Source organism: Colletes latitarsis, chromosome 2 (genome assembly GCF_051014445.1).
Source record: "Colletes latitarsis isolate SP2378_abdomen chromosome 2, iyColLati1, whole genome shotgun sequence".
NCBI classification, from domain to species: Eukaryota; Metazoa; Arthropoda; class Insecta; order Hymenoptera; family Colletidae; genus Colletes; species Colletes latitarsis.
The window spans coordinates 6359778-6378443 of record NC_135135.1 but is presented as its reverse complement, the minus strand read 5'-3'; the positions used below and the strand labels follow the sequence as shown (position 1 = coordinate 6378443).

At 32.9% G+C, this 18666-nt stretch overlaps 1 protein-coding gene across 2 annotated transcripts in view; it reads left to right on the top strand.

The window, feature by feature from the left end:
* LOC143348706 (uncharacterized) overlaps positions 1–18666 on the top strand; it is a 61491-nt gene that overhangs the window by 37062 nt on the left and 5763 nt on the right. Inside the window, exons 4-7 of one of the 2 annotated variants that reach the window (XM_076779265.1) lie at positions 12750–12930; positions 14573–14707; positions 16755–17238; positions 18365–18620. In XM_076779265.1, coding sequence (XP_076635380.1) covers positions 12750–12930; positions 14573–14707; positions 16755–17238; positions 18365–18620 — 1056 coding nt within the window. The remainder of the gene's footprint in view (positions 1–12749; positions 12931–14572; positions 14708–16754; positions 17239–18364; positions 18621–18666) is intronic. The other variant, XM_076779275.1, reaches the window with a different exon arrangement.

Here is an 18666-nt window from a genome sequence, read left to right as displayed (position 1 = left end):
TTTTCAGACAGTTTTGAAAATCTGGGTTATCTGGATTCGAATTTAATTTGTCAGGCAATGCGTATATATTATAATATCATTCAATTTGCAAACATCGAAATGAAGATAAAACAGATTAAAACCAGTAGGTTAACACTTCCTCCAGTCTTTGCTAACCTGTTTAAAGATATACTTTCCAGCTATAATCCTTCGATTTTCAGAGGAACGACAATAATTGAAAATTAATTATATACAGTTCAGGTCAAAAAAATAAATATTTTTCGTTGTTAACCCTTTTATTGCTTGTAGTTTAAACTATTTTTTTTTTCTTTCCTAGGATTGTCGTACAAATTGACATTATTTGCGTAGACACTGAATTATTATGCATTTTAGGGAAAATTGGCTGAATTAAAGTATAAGTCTTTTATAAAGAATAATTTATTTCGTAGCCAATTGTAACGAAAATAATTTTTCCCATTAAGTTACTATTTCGTGATGGACAAGCTGCTGCAAAATATTTTTTTTCATGTTGTTAATAAATTTCTTTTTATCAAACTTTGGTCGATTTCCTCCAAAAGAAAATTTCGTTTATTATTAGGTAATTAACGATGTTCTATGCCTAATTATTTGGCAAAGATTTGTACCGATTTTTAATGATTTTTTTTGCTCTAGATTTCCTCACTCGTTCGAAATGCAAAGTTTAGAATCAGCAATGTTTTTAAATTGCCTGTCACTTTGTTAACTGCATTGGTAACGTTTTCTCAAGTTTTTACAATTTTTGGTAAATTCTGATCTTGCTAGTTGATCCAGAATATAAACAAATCAGCGAAAGGAAATCTATCAGGTCAAGAATTTTATCGAGACAGAATCTCACGATTAAAATTTGTACTGTTTTGCAATTTTCGACGTTGAATCAATTGGTGTAGGAATAGTGTAGAGTAAAAAGAAAACAATTTTTAACAAAATTTATACCCTTAGTTATAGAGTGGGTCCAAAATTACTTTCTCTTGTTTTGTCAATAATAATACGTACAGTTTCGTATTTAGAAATAAAGTTTAATTAATAAATTGTTGAAAATAGAAACTATCGAAAGACGACCTGTTACGTTTATAATTATAATTGTTACTTTTGTATATACAAATATTCCATATTAGCTTCCGTTACCCTACTCTTCGTTTACTTTTCACTTCTCCTCTTCTGCGCTTTCTAAGATCTCTTCTTAAACGGTGAGAAGGCCTAGTGAAATTGGAAATTTTATTAGATCGTCCGTGAACAGTTTCACTGTGTTAATGGGACGATATTTCGAGGTTTCCCTTTCCTAGAGAGAGTTGCTTTCGGTACACCCTGTATAGGCATTATGCACGCATGCACGTCACGTTCCAAAGTCGTTGTGTTCTCTAATTAAGGTTCTAGTTTCGATTTCGTATCCGTTGGTTACGAAGCGAATTAAAACTTCGTAATCTCGAACCGCTCGTACTGCTCGCATGTAATTCATTTTGCGCATAATTTCATGTAGATTCAGACAGCTGCGATTTCCTAAGCGACTGCAACCCTTCTCGCGGCGATATTAACTTTTACATAAGTTGAAGGATATCTGTCCGAACTTTCATCGTTGCGTAACTATTTTTCTGTTTATTCTATACACAGTTTCGTGAGCCGATTTGCGAGAATTTTTATCATCGCGAAAGTTCAATATATCGTTTCGTAAATAATTCATGCCGCAAATTAGCGTGCAAATTGAAACACGTTGTTTTTTATTATTTACTACGGCTGAGCTCCATTAGTGTGTGAAATTCGGTTGATATTAACAAGTTTAAAGTTAAACATTCCAAAAGATCAATTTTCTTTGAAGAAATTAGTTTAAAAAATATATGTGCAAAATCTCAAAACCCTGTCCAAACCCATTGTTTGTTTCATATTTTTTTAAATTATTGACTATTCTCTTTCATTTTAGTGTTTACTTGCTATTATGAGATTCGTTTGAATTAAAAGTCTTTCCTCAGTTTTCGTGTAAAATCATGGAAAGTATAACATAACATTTCTTTTACTGTGTTCAATTATTGATATTTTACTTGTATAAAAAATTTGTATAGTTTTTCGTCAAAAAATTACCAAAAGAGACCTAAAAATATGCGTTTCACGATAAAATACTATTTTAATTTTGTTATATTCGCGATATCTATTTTTATATTGAATTATTCACCATAACAGAATTAAATTTCTGTTTTTATTTGTTCGCGTGATCCGAGGATGATCTCTGTTAATGGAATATCTGTTGAATGTATTATCTTGAGAAACTACACTTCTTCAAAGATCTCAATTTTCCAGCATGTTTAACACTCGAGTGAAGTGAAAAGTCATGAATAATAAACTTTCTTAAATTAAAAGTACAGTAGAGCGTCGATAATCCGAATGTCGATTATCTGAATGCCGATAATTCGAAAGACCGATTATCCGAATATAGAATTAGTAAAATATGTACGTATTTTAGCTATGTATTTAACAATGTTTATATTGTGGGACACGTATCCTTTAAATGACCGAATTTAATATCTTGTCTGAATTTAGTGTGTTCATACGTATAGATTTCACTCATACGATGAGTGTTAAAAGAAATATAGTGCTGCTGAAATTAGAAAAAAAGTTGGATATTATTAAACGTTTAAAAAAGAGTAAAAGTGCCTCTAATTTAGCAAAAGAATACAATATTGGAAGATTCACGACTAGAAACAATAAAAGTAGTGAATTAAAATTGTTAAATTTTCAACAGGAATTAGATAATAGTTTAAAAACAGCAACTGATCATAAATTAGATGACGCAATGTATAAGTGGATCTTGCGAAAGCGAAGCATTGGAATAACACGCCTAATTTTTGATATTGTATTTTCTTTATTATTAAGTATGTATCTTTTTACATACAGGGTGTTCGGCTACCCTTGGGAAAAATTTTAATGCGAGATTCTAAAGGCCAAAATAAGTCGAAAATCAAGAATACCAATTTGTTGATTGAAGTTTTGTTACAAAGTTATTAACAAAATTATTAATAAAATTCGTCCACTTACACGAATTTTTTTCTCGAAAGTGAGTAGGATTTCGGGGGTATGTCTATTCATCAAAAATGATTGTAATCGACCCCTGCAACCGAATATGATTTTTCTAGAATTATTTGAAACTTTTCAATTTCACCAAAAAATTTCAGCACCTACTCTGTCAATTTTTCTAAATAATTAGTTTTTGATTTTTAATAAATTTGTTTGACGCTGTACGGAAATGTTGTCTAATACTTTTTTATGAATACCCATAAGCTCTACTTCTCCCCCAAAATTTCATTAAAATACATTCACTATTGTAGGAGTTATGGTCGTTTGAAAATCGGACCACTTTTATAGGGTTTTCCTCAGTTTACGGGGTTAAGGAACAACTTTTCAAATATTCTTGGAATTTCTACATATTCTCCACTAAAATACGCATTGTTTGCCTTTCTAAACATTAAAATCGTCCAATCCGTTCAGAAGTTATGGCATTTTAAGGATACGCATGAAATTTTGAAGAGACATTTCTGATCTGAAATTATATTTTCGGTGAGGAATTTTTTTTCTCGAAAATGGTTAGGATTTTGAGGGTATGTCTATTCACCAAAAATGGTTATATTTGACCCCCGTAGCCAAAAATATTTTTTCCAGAACGATTTGAAATTTTTTTTTTCGTCGAAAAATTTAGGCACCTACCCCCCGTCGATTTTCCTTAAAAATTCCTTTTTTATTTTTAGTAATTTCGTTTGATGCCCTACAAAAAAGTTGCCTAATACTTTTTTGTAGGTACCCATGAGCTTTACTTCAGAAAAAAGTTTCATTGAAATATATTCACAATTGTAGGGGTTATGGCTGTTTGAAAATTCGACCATTTTTATTGGGGTTTTCTCAGTTTACGGGGTCAAGGATCATCTTTTCGAATATTTTTGCAATTTCTACATATTCTTTATCTAAATACGCGTTGTTTGCGTTTTTTAAAATTAAAATCGTCCAATCCGTTCAGGAGTTATGACGTTTTAAAGATTCGCATGAAATTTCGGGAAACGATTTCTGGCCTGAAATTAGATTTTCGGTGAGGAATTTTTTTCTCGAAAATGCGTAGGATTTCGGGGGTATGTGTAATGACCAAAAATGATTGCGATCGACTTTTGCAACCGAAAATAATTTTTTTAAAACGATTTGAAAAATTCTTTTTCTGCCAAAAAATTTTAACACCTACTCGATTTTTTTTCTCGAAAGTGGGTAGGATTTCAGGGATATGTCTATTCACTTAAAATACTTATAATTGACCCCTGCAACCAAAAATAATTTTTCCAGAACAATTTAAAATTCTTGAATTTCATTGTTAATAACTTTTTAATTGAGCCTCCATCAACAAATTGGTATTCTTGATTTTCGTCTTATTTTGGCCTCTAGAATCCCTCATTAAAATTTTTCCCAGGGATGGCCGAACACCCTATATATGAATAAAATAAAACGAAATTGCATTGTCCTACTTAATTTTATTTAAAAAAATACTGTTATTAACCAAATATAGAGGAAAAAACTGATAGTACACTAAAAACTTGAAATATGAAACATTTAGACTTTAACAAAGAATTTTAACACCATAAAGATCGTTGCTTGTACCCTATTTATACAGGTTAGAAGCGAGAAACGAATACTTATCAATTTGGAAATCAAATTATATATTATATTTTAATTTTAAATTGAAGGGACCTAGAAAGGAGGAAAATTTTAAAGATCATGTTTCTTTACGAGTAAATTATTACAAGCTCTAAGCTTGGTTTTTTTTGACAAAGTCTATTTAGTCCCGTTGAACGATCGCAACAAATGGCGTCCGATCGAGTCGACCTCGATTAAAGGGAAACTAAGATGTTCACCCAGATACATGCCTTAAAAATCGATCAAATTCTACACGATGTTCGGACGCGTGCAGCGTGACGCCTGCGTTCTCTCGAACAATTAAAGCAAAGTAAAACGAACATGCTAGTTACGGATTCAGCACGAGTTCGCGACTGCAGTTGATTGGTGAAACTCGCGAATGAGAGAGAGAAAACGATGGAAGTAGGGTCGGACATTAGGGATAAGAGAGAGAAAAAATATGCGCTATAAGTACACGGCAGCCGTATTTATCGAGACATTTGGAGCAGAAAATGTATCGTCTGAGATTTAATTACGATGGTTGAAAAACGAAGGTTGCAACGGTGGGAGACTCTGTTTCTTCTTTCATTCGCGAAAGAATCAAAATTACATCGTTGGGTAATTGAGAGCAGAAAACGGTAGATATTTATGCAAAAATTTAGAATGTATCGTGAAAATCTTGTTTCTGAAATATTGTTATATAATTCGTATACACGAATTTCGTTGCTCGACGAATTAACAAACTTTCACTTTTCTTTGTTTGGTTTAAGGAGTTGCTCTAGTCTGAGCACGGAAAAAGATTATTTCTGGTTTTTTTAAAAAGCAAATTGTTTAAATTGTCAGATTGACACTCTGCAACAGTATTTATAATATAGAACAAATATAGAATTTTTTCTGTTTAGAAAAGGAAGATCAGACTTTGTTTATTTAACTACATAAAATTAGCCAACGTAGAGAATAAGTTTATTTCACGGATATATCGGATGTGAATAATATGTAGGCTATATGTATTTGTGTTTGAGATAATCAGAATCTAGCCTGAAATGCTTAAATCTTAAATATTTTTACAGACAAATTATTGTGTTTCGAACAAAAATTCCAAAGTTCAGTAGAATGGCAGACCTAACGAATTTCTACCTTTATTTGAAAATATACATATTTATAACTTTACGATTTATCCACAAAATTAAGTCAAATCTCTATAAAAAGTATTCGATACAAACACAACTGTACCCTTCATTGCATATTTCCACGATTTTTGCACAAAATATTTGACACGTCGACTGCATGGGTTTCACAAATATATTCTAAACGTTCGTCATATTTTTTACTATATTTATTGCCATTGTGTAATACTGCAAACGGTTTTTAGAAGACAGAATAGTTTTTTCATTACTTCTCGATGTTCGATGTTCAACGTTCGAACCAAAAATGACTGCGTTGCATGTTAACGCTGATAATAGAAACAATCTATTAATTTTCTGATAACAAAGACAGAATACAGGTGAAAATTGACTTATCTTCGTTGGCGAACTGTTAATGTATCTCAGTCGTCGCAAGCGTTGCTATCGTAACATTCAGTTCTTCTTCAGTATGTAACTGCAAAGTGCAATTTGCACTTTACACACAATTAGCATGATTATGAACTAGTCTAGGTCAATAATTTTTAATATTCTTCCTCGTATTCCATAATGTAGGTCGGCGTATCACAAAATAAACGACACATTTAATTTTTCTAAATTTTTGACTCCGTAATCCACTTTCATAATTACTGACATATGTATACATATATTACAACTGTCATGACGTAAATCTGAATTTTATTTTATTATCAAAGACCACGAATATTATTCGATAACTTCCATATACAATAGAGCGTCGATTATCCGAATGAATTCGAAGATAAATACGTTTCGATAATCGATTTTTTGGATAATCGGTCTGAAAGAATCAGATACATAATTATGTCATAAATCGATTAAAAATTAAGAAATTTTGTAATCTGAATGGTTTATACAGGGTATTCGGTCACCTTTGGAAAAAATTTGAATGAGAGATTCTAGAGGCCGAAATAAGACGAAAATAAAGAATACCAATTTGTTGATTGAGGCTTCGTTAAAAAGTTATTAACGTTTAAAGTTCCATAGCGACTGGAAAATTTTTCGGGGAAAAAAAAAATTTCAAATCGTTCTGGAAAAAATATTTCTGAATTTTAGTGAATAGAAATACCCTCGAAATCCTAACCATTTTTGAGAAAAAAATTCCTTACCGAAAATATCATTTCAGGTTAGAAATGTTTCTCCAAAATTTCATGCGTATTTTTAAAATGCCATAACTTCTGAACGGATTGGACGATTTTAATGTTTAAAAAGGCAAACAATGCGTATATTAGTGGAGAATATGTGGAAATTCCAGGAATATTTGAAAACTTGTTTCTTAACCCCGTAAAGTTGGAAAAACATCATAAAAATGGGCTAATTTTCAAACAGCCATAACTCCTGCAATAGTGAATATATTTCAATGAAACTTCTTTCTGAAGTAAGGCTCATGGGTATCTACAAAAAAGTATTAAACAACTTTTTTGTACAGCGTCAAACAAATTTATTAAAAATCGAAAACTAATTTTTTAGAAAAATCGACAGAGAGTAGATGCTGAAATTTTTTGGTGATATTGAAAAGTTTCAAATAATTCTGGAAAAATTATATTCGTTTGCAGGGGTCGATTACAATCATTTTTGGTCGTTACACAGACCCTCGAAATCCTATGCATTTTCGAGAAAAAAATTTAATAAAGGCGGAACTTTAAACGTTAATAACTTTTTAACGAAGCCTCCATCAACAAATTGGTATTCTTGATTTTCGTTCTATTTTGGCCTCTAGAATCTCCGATTAGAATTTTTCCCAAGGGTGGCTGAACACCCTGTATAAGAAAAATTAGATTTATTTCAAAGTATGCTATATTTTCGTTCCGCAGTGTATCGCGTTTTTTAACAGTAGAACTACCAAGACAGTCAAAATAACCCATTCGTGCTTCCTAATAGAAACTGTAAAAAATTTACGCGACTGGATTTTTGAAAAACCGTAATTTTCTATAAGAGAATGAATAAACACACATTTCCATCGCATTATACATTTCTTCGTGTATCTATCGTTTTAATTTCGTTGATACAAATAAATACACTATAATTGTCGGTAGTTGTAGTGTTAATATACCTACATATACCGAGAGTAGTCATTTTTTATGAAATCTGATATTTTATATGCACCAATCTAATATAATAATTATTTTCTTTAACACTAGAACTATCAAAGCAGTCAAAATGACCCAACCGTAATTTCTAATACAAATTCTAAAAAATTTACGCGACTGGATTTTTGAAAATTTACCGTAATTTTCTATAAGAGAATGAATAAGTACTCATTTCCATTGCATTATACATTTCGTCAGGTATCTATTGTTTTAATTTCTTTGATACAAATAAATACACTATAATTGTCGGTAGTTCTAGTTTCAATTTCGATGTTTTGTTTCCCTTTCCAAAATTAAAACGAAAAAGAATTTTTAAACACGATCAACGACAATTACGGTTCCCTTGGTGCGCTGTTACGACGAAAATGTCGTCCATGTTACGTGCATGGAACACGTGAGGAAACCCGTGGGTCTCTGGCGCGAAACGCGCGCGCTTTTGAAAGCGCGACCGAGTCGGAGTTTTCACTGTGGAAATTGTGGATCATTAAAATCGAAAGTATAGCGGACACGTAAGACCAACGACGTTTCGACGTTTCCCTCGTCACGTTCTCTCTTTGTTCTCTCTCTCGTTTCATTAGCGCGCCTGCGAAATTACAGGAGCGCACGCGTCGGTTGTTTATCGACGCGTCCAGGGCTGACGAGTCGAACAATTAGCTGCATGCGATGCAGTTGCATTCCGCTCCTTTTTGCCCAGCGAAAGCCGCGACTGATCCTGACACGATTTCTACGCGGCCGTCGTCGATAAATAGATCGATGTCATGCGTGTCGGGGAAAACATCCCTCGCGATCCTATTTGGAAAGCTGAATCTGATCCAACTAACTCATTTGCATCGCATAAAAAAACAAAATATTATTACCGAAATTGTTTTTATTAAACTTAAGTACAAATATTTCTGCATATTTTGCATAAACTCAAAACTCACAGGACTTTAATCTTCCAAGCTTCCCCTGTTTGCGATATGCCATCAGGCGATCAAAATTAATTCGCTCAGGAAATCTTGTTTTTGTTTGAATCGTTTCGATAAAATTTATTTAACGGTTTTACTGTTAGACCAAACTCTTCAAATTGCCCTCGAAACCGAAATTTTGTTTTTAGACAATTAAAATTCAAGAGTCCTATCTAGATTTATTTTTTTTAACATATTCAATCTTGAGAATTAATTTTCTCACCTCCTTAGTGAAAATGTCACCCATATATACAGATTGAGAAGTATTATATTTTAAATTTGATTTTAAATAAACTAGGTCCATGGATTCGCTTAATAAATATAATGAGCATTCACTTTGAAAATACAGAATGTATTCAATATATACATCGTATAAGTTAGTTGAAAGGATACAAAATATGTGGGTATACGAGTTCCGGTTATCCGGACTGTCCGAATACTCGAACCCCGACTATTCTTCGGTAAGTGTTACGGAATATATTTCACACAAACAAAGAAATCACAGCCATATGCATCCAGCAGTGACGTCGATACTAAACAGTTGACGAATAAAGCAGCAATTTTATATATTTTATTTTTGATTAATAAATTGTATTACTACATTACCCATGATTGTATTTATTAAAAATCAGAAACAAATTTTTAAGAAAAATCGATAGGGGGCAGGTGGTGAAATTAAAAAATTTCAAATAATTTCGAAAAAATTATTTTTGGTTACGGAGGCTAATTACAATTGCTTTTTGTGAATAGACATATCACCGACATTTTACGTATTTTCGAGAAAAAAATTCATTACCGGAAATTTAATTTCCGACCAGAAATGTCTCTAAAATTTCATGCGTATCTTTAACACTAAACCTACCGCGACCGGTTAAATGACCGTTTTTAAAATTTCGTTGAGAATTTCCAACACACAATATTATTTTAGCGCCATTTAACTTCACGACTTTTCTTATAGCATACGTACAATGAATTTTACAATATCCACTTCCATTCTTATTGTTTGTTTTCTGAGAAAAATATGTAGTCTGTCTTGCCTACCATGACCGGTTATCTGACCGGTTGAATGATTTATGGTTTTTTGTAAAAAACTGGACAAAATTTGGTACCAAATTCTGGTTAATTTCCGATGTATATAGGAACTATATGTATAGCAAAGACGAAAGGAGAGAATTTTTAGTTTCCACTGTCTTAGAACACTCTAACAACGCATATTAAAAATAGTTAAACTTTAGACGCGTGCAGTTCCGAAACTACTAGTGTTTTTTAATAATTGAGCCATTGTTGGCAGCGGCAGAGCTTCTCCTTTAAAATGGTTTTTGGTTTTTGTCGATCCGACCTTCCGTTTTCGAGATATCGTAATTTATGTAAAAGGTAATTTTTTAAATTCCGCTCTCCACCTTAGAAAAGGCTATTAACGCACATTAAAAATACTAAAACTTTAATTACGTGCAGTTTCGAAACTATTAATATTTTCTTCATAATTGAGCCACCGTTGGCAGCGACAAAGCTTCCTCTTTAAAATGGTTTTTGGTTTTTGTCGATCCGACTTTTCGTTTTTGAGATATCGTAATTTATGTAAAGGGGTATTTTTCTTAATTTGACTATCTCTGTCTCCGTCTGACGCGTCGCGCTGGACCTCTTTGTCTCGTACGTGACTCGTGATCAAGTGACCTAGAGCCGGGCGTAGTATTTCCAAGAATTTACTACGCACTGTTTACTATTTTCACGCGCGCGTGTTCATTGATCTCAATGAAACGTAAGCAAACGCTTCGGACGCTTCTATCTCCGGAACTAGCCACCGCATCGACTTGAAACTAAAATCGCTATATCTCCGGAACTAATAAAGCTATCGATTTGTTCGAACGCTCGTTTTAAAGGGCATTTCATCCTCTACCTAATGATCATATTACCTACTATAATTTTTGCTATCTTCTATGTTTATTTTGAAATTTACTTTGACGCTACATACCCAAAGACGTTTCAGCAATTTCTACTGATCGTACGACTAGTGTACGATAAAACTAGATTATAAATTGTTTATTTAATTGAAAATTAATTTAAATTTAAATACAAGATGTTTGCGTAATTACTAGCCAGTACTTTTTCTTAAATAAGTGTTTTCTCTAGAACTAACTACGGTATCGACTTGGAACAAAATTCCTTTTCAAGGGCGTTTTATCTTCTATCCGATGAAAATTAAAAATCTTTTTAACATAAATAAGAAGGATATCTTACGAATAAACATCAAAACACAAGTTTCTATACATATAATGCACAAATTATAAGTACGTTGCCTTGTAAAAGAGAGAAAGAAAGACAGGTCATTTGACCGATCATGGTAGGAATGGGTATACATGAAGTGCCGGTAGGTTTAGTGTTAAAATGCCATAACTTCTGAACGGATTAGACGATTTTAATGTTTCAAAATGCAAACGACGCGTATTTTAATCAAGAATATGTAGAAATACCAAAAATATTCCAAAAGTTGTTCCTTAACCCCGCAAAATTAGAAAAACCCCATAAAAATGGTCCAATTTGTAAACAGCCATAACTCTTACAATAGTGAATATATTTCATTGAAATTTTTGTGGAAACTAGGGTTCATGGATACCTACAAAAAAGTATTAAACAACTTTTCTGTACAGCGCCAACCAAATTTATTAAAAACGAAAAACGAATTTTTATGAAAAATCGACAAGGGGTAGGTGTCTAAATTTTCCAGCGAAAACAAAAAATTTCAAATCGTTTTGGAAAAATTATTTTCGGTTGTAGGGGTCATTTACAAACATTTTTGGTGAATACACAAATCCTCAAAATCCTACGCCTTTTCGGGGAAAAAATTCTTTATCGAAAATCTAATGTGAGCCTAGAAATGCTTAGAATATGCGAATAAAGAAATCATTCCGGTTTAGTATGTTCAGATGTAATTATTGGGTTTGCTAATAAACTTGGCTGGGTCTCTTAAATAATAAAAAAATTGTATAATAATAATGAAATTAATAAATAAAATGAAATGAAATTTTACAACGATTTCTATTAAATCTTAAAGGGTTACTTGATCCATTAATATTTAAATAAAATAGATGAAGAATTATTAAAAATAAAATAATTCAAGGAAGAATAAAGTGAATAGAATAAAATCGATTTAAAGTAGCAGTGTTAATTGAAAATCCACCTCAAATTCATTCGACTTTATCATACGGTGTAATATTTATGCACACGATACAATGTCAGGACTCGTTGAAATGCGATTGAAGGATACATTAAACCTAGGTAGTAAAATAATCATTGTATCTTTCACTAAGTTTCCGTTGCATACACCCAATTCATAAAGCATATCGGTATACTTTTCGTTCATATATCGTACCACGTTCTTTGTTTGATAGAGACTATTAGTTCGAACATACGTTTGAAGTATAATATGAATACTAAGCAGCTGATGGTAATTTCATATATTCATTCATATAATAATGGTGATAATTTGTCAGGGGAAACAGTTGCAGCAATATCATTAATTACATCTAAATGCCTATGATCTGAAAAGTCAACTAACATATGTTTCGCGCATAATTGACGGACTTCTATGGAATTCGTAGTTGGAAAATCGATTATCAAACCAACAAAATCACGTACTTTAAAATATAAAGATGAATTTGATTTTCAAAGAGTTGAACGAATAGTGCAAAATTTGTAATAAAATCCAGACTTTGGGACAAAATGTACCCACTGATACTGCTGTCCGAGGGTTAATCCAGTAGATTTTGTATAAAAAATTCTCGACCTTCAATTAAGGGGTTCTAATGAATTCAACGGAGACAATTTGTTATTGCAGTTTGTGATAAAGGATTATTTGTATGAAAATTTACTCGAATAACGTGGTTATTCGTTCACAGGTGATATCCATCATGCCAAAGCTCCTCATGGATTTCTGTACACCCCAAAATCTCGCGACTTGGTTACCCCTGGTGAAAGATACCCTGTTACCAGTGTTCCTGGCGCTCTTCGACAAAATGTTTTGTCGGTACGTAGCCAAGGTCTACACGAAGCAAGATCACGCGAGAAGATTGTCGCACGGTAAGCCTGGATATTATTAAATCGATGCATGAAAACTATAGTTCCTTGTTATCAAACTAAAAACACTCGTCGAAACAAATCATAGCAAACAAAATGTTCTTGCGAGTCACTCAATGTGATTTTTTGATAATGCAAAATTATAGGAAAACATATTTTGAACAATAATTGGTTCCTTGCTGCTTTTTAAAAATTGTATTTGGTAAGTCATGTTTGACACCACCGATTTATGTTATTCTAGAGGAAGTGCAATATGTTTGAAGTACCAGTCTCTTCAAGGTAAATGAAAAATTATAGCAGAGAATAGAAACAAATTGTATAATATGATAGAGAAATTAATAAACTTTTATATTTCAAATTGGCAGTAATAACGAAAAATCAAAAGTCAATAAGCCCTAAAATTTACTTTAATGTTACTATCGTTACTGTAATTTACATGACGAATAAACAATGTTCTAAATTACATTATCTTCGGTATTAGTAATATGTTTATATTTGAAACGGTGACACATTGATACGAAATCATAGAATTATCGAGCAAACGAGTAGATAATAAAAACTTTAAAGTTTTGAATCTTTGAACTTTAATTTTTGCAAATCGAAGCTCTTTTATTCTGCAGATCGAGTCGAGAATATAAAAATTCTTCTGTTATTTGCTGTGTTAAAAATTAAATAATATCAGTGGTTGTTTTAATACTTTGGAATTCTAAATATGTTGCACTTCCTCTACCGTGAGTTCAAGTATCGAGAAACGATTTTTGGTATGCCCTAATCGGGTAATACGATCGATGGAACAGGATTCTCTTGTTCCGTGGTATTTCTGCGTCGGAGGATGGCATCGATTTCAGAATGAAAAATTCACGAACAGCTGCACGCGTGGGAATCAGCTGCAAAAGATGCATCGACCCGTCATCGTCAAGTAGAAATACTAATTATATTACAAGCCGCAGTCTCGTAATCAGGCTAACCACATACCGCGCGGTTAATTTCCCTTTTACTCTTGCGATTCATTTTTTCCTTGCACTCCACTAACACGCTGTCAATCCCATAATGTCACACTAAATTTCATTAATACATGCGTTTACTTTGTATCGTCGCTTTCTACGACTATTTTCTATCCGTCAACTTTTTAATTCCATCTTTAAACAAATTTTGGAATTTTTTAATTAAAACATTTGATGATAATTTTGTACGTTGATTATTCTTGCCATTTTTGTCCGTTAAAAAATATTTCAGTGATCGAAACAGGTGGTAATTAGCAACAAATAGCAGCAGTCAATTTTCTTTTTAATAAAGATGATCGAAACGAACTCGTAATAAAAAAAATAGAATATATTAAATACAATTCAAGAATGATATAGAAATGTATGTTGACATAATTTAAGTTTAAGTACATATCAGGAATACTTAATCGTATCGTTTGTTAATTAATTTACGAAAAAACAGAAAGATTACTACTGCTGATTGTATCTGAAACTGTCTGATTGTGTCCCAAATTGACAAATGGTCAATTAATTATTAATGGAATAACTTCTCATTGTGAAGATATTATAAAATGATTCTTCTTCGCTTTTGAAAATCTGAATCGCGTTAATAGGTCGTGAGTATTTTCATAGACAAAAATTCTGTTATACTTCCATTTCAGGTGGTATAGACGGCAAGTTTCGTCATTTCGAGCAGGACGCCGAGTACAAGTTGCAGCTGAACCTAAATCATGGCTTAAAGTTTCCATTGACTAACGGAAGCCTCTACGGACGATTACATAATCATCAGAACAGAGGTAAATGAATTTTTCCACTTACTTTTTTAGTATTTTAATTGTACCTATTTATTCAGGATATCTAACTGTTATAACCAAACTGAAAAATAGGTATAACTCACGCAACTGTATCTGCGAACAGACCTGGACAAAATTTATTTCAAATAATAATTTAAAAATAATCATTTCAAATAATGTTAATTGGTGTTTCATAAATAATGTATTTGGTTCTTCATTTGGTCAGTGTATACAAATTTCAAGCAATCATACTGAAAATCTCGTATAACAGATTAAAAGCTGTAAAAACTAATAGAGGACTTTCGATAAAATATTAAATATACGTAATTTTTAAATTAATGTTTAAGTTTTACAAATAAAAACAGATGGACGATATTTAGCGTGACACATTCATTTTTATTCGTTTTTATAGGAAACTATATATTATTTTTTACATAGAATCGTTAAATAAAGTACGTAGAATATTTCTGTACTGGTTCTAACAGTTACTTGTTTATATAAAGTATCCTATACATAAAGCTATAAAAAGACAGTGCTATATAATATTTAAAGAATTTTTCCTTTTATCAAAAAACATATATTCGAGTTAGAAACCAGCAACGCTTCCTCGCCAAACCCGTTATAATGTTCGTTCGATCAAATAGAACGCGATCGATTCCGTTGACTGTTATTTAGAAAATGTCGATACTCAAGCGGAAACTTTATTTTGTTCTACATTTGCTGCGCGCTATAAGCAAGAATATAAAGTTCTGTATCAATCTAGGTTCGCTTCATAAAACTTTCTTTTATATAAGTCTTTATATAGAAGCAGTAGAGGAATTTTATTTTTTGCCCTAGAAAATCCGAGAACAGGTTTAAATTAAAAAATTGATATACAGCGGAATTCCATTTACAATAAAAGGTGGATACATACCCGGAAATTGGGACTCAAAGCCAGACGGTTATGGAGTAGATGGATCGATTTCAATTATAGAAATATCCCACGTCGACTGTCGAAAGTAGAAAAGAGTCTCAGTAGTGGGGATGAACACCGGGCATTTATGCAGTAGATCAGATCGATCATATATCGAACGTTCACTGTATATGACGAAGGACAAGCAGTTCATATATTAAAAGTGCGATTATTCCCATTAATTCTAATCTTTCACTTAAGTAACCGGAGTTTCCGTTCAAATAAGTGAATTTAATTATGATAATAGTAATAATTCAATCTTTATGAACTTGGAAATGATTAACAAGGTCAGTAATCAGATAAAATGTGGCATATAAATTATGTATTTCGTTAAAAACTGAAGCTAACAACTAGTAAATATATAGGGTGTTCGGCCACCCCTGGGAAAAATTTTAATGGGGGATTCATGAGGCCAAAACAAGACGAAAATCAAGAATTTTTTTCTCGAAAATGCGCAGGATTTCGGGGATATGTCTATTCACCAAAAATGATTATAATTGACCCCCGCAGCCGAAAATAATTTTTCCAGAACGATTTGAAATTTTTGAATTTAATTGTTAATAACTTTTTAACGAAGCCTCCATGAACAAATTAGTATTCTTGATTTTCGTCTTATTTTGGTCTCTAGAATCTCCCATTAAAATTTTTTCCAGTGGTGGCCGAACACCCTGTATACTGTATATTTTTATAATTATAAACAGAATTTTCGTTTAAAGATTTTACAATACTGTAAATTAATTTTATTTGCATCTGACTGGGTTTTCGACCGTTTAATAATCTACATATTTTAGTTACATGGTTTCCATCAACACGATTTATTCAGAGTTTCATGATTTTTTAAAGATGAATGCTGTGTTTGAAAGGAAGTTTTGTTCCAGATCAAAACAATAACGATAATGCTGAAAATACTTTGTCCTCTGCAAATTTTGTCGAAGAAGGATCATTGGCTAATGATATAAAATACTAATTAACATTATTCGAAACGATTATTTTTAAATTACTATTTGAAATAAATTCGCCCATGTGTCTAGTCTCACGTTCCTATCTTTTCCTTTATCGTTGCAAATACGTGGGTCCTAAAGGAAAATTGTTTTGCAGGAAAGACTGGAACCATCACAATGGGCATACAGCATTATCCCAGAACGCAGTCCCTAAACGAGGATAGCAATTACGCTTCTCTTCCCGCTGAGCTGTCGTCCATCACCAGTTCAACTTTCGAGCCGCGTCAGGACGCGAACACGGTCGAAGCACCGAAAAAAATCACGATCGAACAACAAAGCAAGCGTCCAAGACCGAACGAGAGTTTCCAGGAGCTGCCTATCTGTCGCCGGAAAATCGGTAGCACGGACGTCTTTGGACAGAACATGGAGAACCTTGTCCAGCTGGAGGATCCCTGCAGCAAACATAAGTTTACCAAAAGTCTGGACGAGATACGAGAGGAACCGCCGAGAAGACACGCGAGGAGCGTGCTGGGTTTGGAGAATTTAATCGTGGGATTGGATAATAACCTGGAACAGCAGCAGCGCTACCCTAGAATCGCCCTGCGGAGAAATCAGAGCTTCGATCATGCTAGATGCCAATCGTGAGCACACGTCTACGAGTCCTTAGCCCAGCGATTCTCAACCTTTCTTCCTCGATTGCTTTCTTCTCTTAATCTCTTGTCTACGATCCTTTCGTAAATTAATTTCACATACCTTGTTTATTTAATATAATCCTTGTGTTTGTTATGGAAATAACAACGATCTACCGATGAGACACAATATCGAGACAGTGTTAATTCCTGGCGATTCCTTTCATTAGATTCGAAGCCTTATTTTTCTTTATTTTTCGAATTTAAAACGAGAAAAACTAATATACGCAAAACTATGTTGATTTGTAAAAATTTATCGCCCTGGTTGAGAATCGCTGCTTTAGCCGATCGTGTCCCTGTAACATATTATATATGGTATCGAAAAGTAAAAATTTTTTTTTTTTGTGTAAAAATTGAAGTATCGAATGTGAGATATATTAATATCAATAGTGGATATGAGAAAGAATTCTGATATTTGGTTGTCGTTTATTTGAAATCGTTTAATGTTGAATAATCATCAACCCTCCCCCCCCTTTTTTGAGCTCCTCTAGATGTGCCAGTGTTGTATGTAAAAAGCAAAAGTGATAGTTATTGTGAGAAATGACAAAGCAGTACTTTGAAGATCTTCTTTAATTAAAATTGAGTCACCAGTTTTGGACAATTTTAATGTGTTTTTATCAAGGTCATCACACTTTGTTAGTATAACTTTTTTTAGGTTCCCTTTAAATAATGCAGAAATACTATGACTAAAGCACTTACGAATCTCTCCTAATATTTCTTTCATAAACTTTTAAACCGATACTCGACTGTATTAAATAAAATTCCCTTCGTTTTTTACTTTCAAAGTCCGTGTCATGTTACTTTAATAATCAGTTTTTTCGATTCTAATTCTTACTACTTCTACCCTGCAAGTTCATTACTTTATAAATAACGCCTTACACGCCTGACAGAAAGCTTTGAATTAGTTGGTCCCACGTTTCGAACTTCGTAAAATTATAATCACTACGTTAGAAACTACTATCCAACTTCTTCTTTGAAAGAAAATTCGAGATTCTATCGTTTGAAGCTAACGTAACTCAGCCGTTGCGGTTCACGAGAGGGAATCGCTTCGTTTTGACAAGATTGATCACGTTCTTAGGTATCATCGACCAATCCTCGACTCAAGGTCGTACGATTTGAAGAAGCAGGATCAGAGGAAAGAGCAACAGACTGCGCAAAAACAAGAGGTCCAGGGAGGTGCAGACGGATACGAAACCTCCGACGACGAGAGCTGCGATATGGAAAACGGGGACTTTGACACAATGAGCTCTTGCAGAAGTCGAAGCAGAAGCTGTTGCTCCGTCACCACCGTGGCAAACGACGATTTTGAATATTTCCAACGTAAGGGAACTAAGGTAACATTCCTGATGCTCTTCTCTGTGTCACGAAGTTTACCTGTAA